The sequence below is a fragment of the Arachis ipaensis genome, chromosome B08, assembly GCF_000816755.2.
Source record: "Arachis ipaensis cultivar K30076 chromosome B08, Araip1.1, whole genome shotgun sequence".
In the NCBI taxonomy this organism is placed as follows: domain Eukaryota; kingdom Viridiplantae; phylum Streptophyta; class Magnoliopsida; order Fabales; family Fabaceae; genus Arachis; species Arachis ipaensis.
Genome location: NC_029792.2, coordinates 29,213,844 through 29,219,683, shown reverse-complemented (window position 1 = coordinate 29,219,683; position 5,840 = coordinate 29,213,844). Strand labels below are relative to the sequence as shown.

General features: G+C 41.0%; 1 protein-coding gene across 1 annotated transcript; it reads left to right on the top strand.

Annotated features, from left to right (window-relative positions):
* On the top strand, positions 2,406-3,317 carry LOC107610846. The gene has a single exon (XM_016312838.1). It carries the CDS (start codon positions 2,406-2,408, stop codon positions 3,315-3,317), a length of 912 nt encoding a protein of 303 aa, XP_016168324.1.

Below are 5,840 nucleotides of genomic sequence, written 5' to 3'. Positions count from 1 at the left end.
ATGGTGAAGAGAAGCTTGTGAATGTGATGGTTCGAGGTTATGTTGAAAGGATGGTCTATAGGCACGGGGGTGGGGCTTGTTGGTAGTTACAAGGTTGTCCACCATATCTATCAGCTGGGTATGCATTGTAGAATGGTCGTTGTCCATGATATCTTGGAGGGTGTTGTTGCCTAAAGGGTTGATTAGATCCTCTTGGCTCCATCCATCCTTGATTGGTCTGACCTTGATGCATATTCCTGTTGTGGCTTCTATTTCCTTCAACAAATTTAGAACTAAACTCAAAGCGAGAGGGGTGAGAGTTCATAGTAGCAAATAAAATTAAAAAGAAAAAAAAACAGAAATAAATAAACAAGTAAAAGAAAAATATTTACAATAACCAATAATAAGGCACACGTTAGCAGTTCCCCGGCAACGGCGCCATTTTGACGAGAGAACTTTTGTGTGGTCTAAAAATTTGCGGATAAATCCTCGTTGCAAGTATAGTTTCTAAACTTTCAAAAGTCCTTTCATACAAACGTTTTGGTTGTCACAAGTAACAAACCCTAAATAAATTGTTAACCGAAGTATTCAAACCTCGGGTCGTCTTCTCAAGGAACTGCAGGGAAGTATGTTCTTATTATTGGTTATGAAGATTGTAAATTCGGAGTTTCAAGATTGAGGAACAAATATGACAAATAATTTAAATAGAAATTAAAATAAATAAATTCTGTAAAGTAAACTTTTGGCAAGGGATGAGAAATTAGAAGTCCAAATTAGTTACCCTTCTCAATAATAAAGAAGATTGAATCTTAATTTCACTTAGTTAACCTTTGCTTAGTCAAGGGATTAATTAGTTTGACCTTCGAATCCTACTTATTTCCTAAGAAAAGATTGGGATTATTGAAAGTCAATTCAATTAGCAAAGATAACACTTATCAATTATGTTGAGCTAAGATGACTCCTGAGTTACTGATTTCTTAACCAAGACCAAAAGGGAAAAAGTAAATTTGCTGGAATAAAAATGTCTTCAGATTGAAAGCAATGGTGACATAAATAAAAGAAAGCAATAATAAACTGAAATACCTCAAATAACATTAATTCAAATAATCTGGAACATAGAAGAATTCATAAATTAAATGGCAAAAGTAAATAATCAACTAAAGTAATGGAATGAATAAAAGTGAAAGGGAAGCTTAAAGTAAAGGAACATTAAACCTGGGATCGAGAGTCACTCCTAAAATTAAGAGAAATCCTAAATCCTAAGAGAGAGAGGAGAGAACCTCTCTCCAAACTAAATCTAAATCATGAGAAGTAACTAAATTGGCGAGCTCCCCTTGAACGGTTGCATTCCCTCACTTCATAACCTCTGGTCTATGCCTTCTGGACTTGGATTTGGGACAAAAAGGGCTTCAGAAATCGCTGGGAGCATTTTCTGCAATTTCTGGTGCGTAACCTCTATCACGCGTCCGCGTGGGTCACACGGTCGCGTCAGTCATGCGGCCGCGTCGCTGTTGATTCGTGCTTGGCATGCGTCCGCGTCGCCCATGCGATCGCGTGGATGCCAGTTTCTCCAAAAACTCCGTTTTGTGCTTTCCTTCCATTTTTTGTATGTTTCCTTTCCATCCTTTGAGTCATTCCTGCCTTAGAAGATCTAAAACTACTCAACACACTAATCACGGCATCGAATGATAATAAGTGTAATTAAAATAATTAATTTTTTTTAAGCATAGGAAACATGTTTTTCACATACATCACATAATAAGGTAGGAGAAGTAAAATCATGCAATTAATATGAATAAGTGGATGAAGGATTGAATAAATCACTCAATTTAAGCACAGAATATATCATAAAATATGGGTTTATCAAAAACAAAGAGTAAATCGTGCCAGGGTCCCTAGAGTTAAAAGGAGAGTGTAAATCGTTCCAGGCTGGTAGGTTTAACATGTTATTGGGCTAAACCTCATTGGGCTGCCATGATTTACACATAAAGGAGACCCCTCCCACCCTGGCGCGATTAATGCTTGTTTCAGCAACACTCACTGGGTTGAAACGATTTATGCTCAAGTTAGTAACCCAAAGGTGGTAAGGACGATTTACACAGGCATAAACTCTATAAATAAACGAGTTTCAAACAGATGAACCACACTGGACATTTGTTGAGCGGTGTGAGAGATGGCGGAGAGTATTTTCTTGTTAGTGCATCACCAGAGAAAAATTGATGAAAACACAAGTGAGGGTGTAACTTTTTCTAGCAAAAAGCAGATAGGTGTGTTTATAACTCCGTCAACAACGTTGATGGAATTTCACAATAGTATATTAGAGAAGGCTGGAAGGTGTGGTATAAAATGCGTGAAGTAATTATTTTTTTTTTTTTTGTATTCCGATATCATTGAGGCAAGGTTATGTTAAGTTTGGGAAGTACGCGATGTTGGGTGATGACGACATGCGAGTTATATTTCACAGTCAAGCAAGATTTCCCGACTTAGGCGCGCTGGAGTTGTTTGCCAGAATGGTTGACGTGGAGGGCAGCAACGGGGCATCTGCCCCGAATTCTCCCAATGGCGTCATAGAAGGGACTTCTACCGCCGTTCCAACAAGGCAACCGGCGACTCCCTTTGTTTTGTCCCCATCTTTTACTGCTGATTTGCCTGTCCTGGGTGATGACTTGTGTGATGGGCGTAGCTTCGGCCAGCTTGCAGCTGCGATGGGATCTGCACCTGTAGTAGATGGTGCACCCACATTCATGGAGGTAAGAGAGAGAGATCAGTTTGCGGAGGCTATAGGTGATGATGGGTCAGATTCGGAGCCACCAATTATTGGTGATGAGAGCGACAGCGAAGAGGACACCGCAGTTGCCGGGGGAGCTCAAACCCATGGTAGCAGTGGTACACAGCGGTACCCTCGACACTTTACCACGTTGGACCTTGAAGCAATGAACCAAGCTACAAATGTAGATCAGCAACACCCTGTCATTCACGGAGAAAGACCTAGCGTGATTGGCACGGACGAGTTTGAGGTCGGGCAACGGTTTGAAACAAAAGAGAAAGCTGTAATGACAATCAAGAGTTATAATATTCGGCGTGGTGTAGAGTATAAAGTGTTTGAGTCCGACCAATTGAAGTATCATGGGAAGTGCGTCCAGTTCGGGAATGGTTGTAACTGGCTGATCCGTGTCACTATGAGGCAGAGGAAAGGCTACTGGAAAGTCAGAAAGTACAATGGACCACACACGTGTCTAGAAATGGAGATATCGACGGATCACAGGCAGCTCGATTACCATGTCATATGTGCCTCGATTCTATCGTTGGTTATGGTTGATGCATCGGTCTTGGTTTAGGTGTTACAGAACGCGGTGTCTTCGAAGTTTGGGTTCAAGCCCAGCTACAGGAAGGTTTGGATGGGCAAGTAGAAGGCAATTGCTAAGATATATGGAGATTGGGAGGAGTCGTACAACCACATACCACGGTGGATCATCGGGGTTCAGTTGTATATGTCGGGTACTATAGCACTTTTGCGCACTTCACCAGTGAGGATAGGTAATACCGTAGATGCATCAACGGTTTTATTTCATCGACTATTTTGGATGTTTCCTCCATGCATTGAGGCATTTAAGTACTGCAAGCCACTGATAACCATCGATAGTATTCATTTATATGGGAAGTATGGAGGCACTCTCCTAATGGCTATTGCCCAAGATAGAAACTCGAACATTCTCCCAGTGGCTTTCAGGTTGGTCGAAGGCGAAAACACGGATTCGTGGAAGTTTTTCCTCATTCACCTCCACCAGCATGTCACCCTTCAACCCGGCATTTTAGTCATATCTGATCGACACAATGTCATCAAGGCTGCCTTGCTTGCGGAAGACGGTGGATGGCTCCCACCCACGGCATACCGAGCATTTTGTGTGCGACACATCGCGGCTAAAATGTATTTCAATTCGTGTGTTCTTATTTTATATTGACTATGCTTTTGTTTGGACTTATATTTATGTTGTATTACCTCATGCTAGTGATACACGAATGAAACATATTACATCATGCACAAGACACTCAAAAATAGGAAACGATAGTAACATAAACATGTACCAAATATAAACATGCCCCAAATGTAAGATACAAACTGCTAAATACGCATAAAAATGTACCAATTGAACAAGGTAGTTAAGTTCGAACAAGAAGTCTTAACACAAGTAACATAAATCAAAAGACCAAATATAAAAACAATACTACTCAATGGCCGAGATCTATCTGCATCCGATAACTAACACATGTGTGAATCAGTCCCACATTTTACCGGCTTGATCACGTGCTTCTTCCGCTGCATGACCAGGACAAACACATCTGGGGCCTGCTATCAGTGGCATCTGCATGCTCCAGCAGAACAGGCGGTGGGTGTTGTCTTAGTCCCCCAATGGCGGATGCCGGAGTGCCTCCCAAAGCAAATACGCCTCCTTGATAACCAGTGGCACTTCATTCAAGTCGACGTTGAGATCCACCGCAGCACCCTCAAACTGTGGCCTGTAATCACCAGCTGGACTCCCAAACTGGGAAAAGTCTGCAAAAAACTCTGAACCAGCACCGAATACCTCCTCCATCTGGTTTGGGCTGCCGAAGTTGGAGAACAACGTTGCCACATTAGCCTGGACACCTCCACTCCCACCCTCAGTAGTATAATGGAATAAAGTGCCCTCAACCCCTCCACCATCTGCATCACTCTGATGCCCAGCAACATGCCCTCTGGCAGTACTACCACCTTGATGAGAGAACTTTTGCGTGGTCTAGAAAATTGCGGATAAATCCTCGTTGCAAGTATAGTTTCTAAACCTTCAAAAGTCCTTTCATACAAACGTGTTGGGTGTCACAAGTAACAAATCCCTTTAAAAATTGTTAACCGAGTATTCAAACCTCGGGTCGTCTTCTCAAGGAACTGCGAGGAAGTATGTTCTTATTATTGGCTATAAAGGTTGTAATCGGGGTTTAGAAGGTGAGAAGCAAGTAATTTAAATGACGAGTGAATTAAATGGAAATTAAGAATAAATAATAACTGTAAAGCAACTTTTAGCAAGGTAGAGAAATTAGAGGTCCAACTTAGTTATCTCTCTCAACAATAATGAAAGTTGAATCTAAACTCCACTTGGTCAACCTTCACCAAGGCAAAGGAAAGTCAAGGGACTAATTAAATTGACTTTCGAATCCTAATTATTTCCTCAGAAAAGGTTGGGATTATTTAAGTTCAGCTCAATTAGCAAGATAACGATTATCAATTATGTTGAGTTTAATAACTGTTGAGTTACTGAATTCTTAACCAAAACCAAAAGGGGGAAAAAGTAAATTGCTGAAATAATAAAAGTGTCCTTAGATGGGAAGTAATGGCAACTTAAATCAAAGAGAACAATCATAAACTGAAAATACCTTAATTATCATTAATTCAAATAACAGTCTGTAACATGAGAGAATTCATAAATCAAATTATAATAATCAATTCAAATGTTGGAATAAATAAATAGAAGTAATACTAAAAGAACATTAAACCTGGGATCCAGAGTTACTCTTAAAACAAGAAGAAATCCTAAAAGAGAGAGAGAAGATCTCCCTCTCAACTAAATCTAAATCATTGAAAGGTAAAAATATGCGAGCTCCCTTTGAATGGAAGCATTCCCACACATTATAACCTCTGGTCTATGCTGTCTGTACTTGGATCTGGGCCAAAAAGGGCTTCAGAATTCGCTGGGGGCGTATTCTGTAATTTCTGGTGCGTGGCCTCTGTCACGCGTCCGCGTGGGTCACGCGGTCGCGTCCTTCGGAGCTTTTCCTTGCCACGCGATCGCGTCAGTCATGCGACCGTGTCATATGCGTTCTGC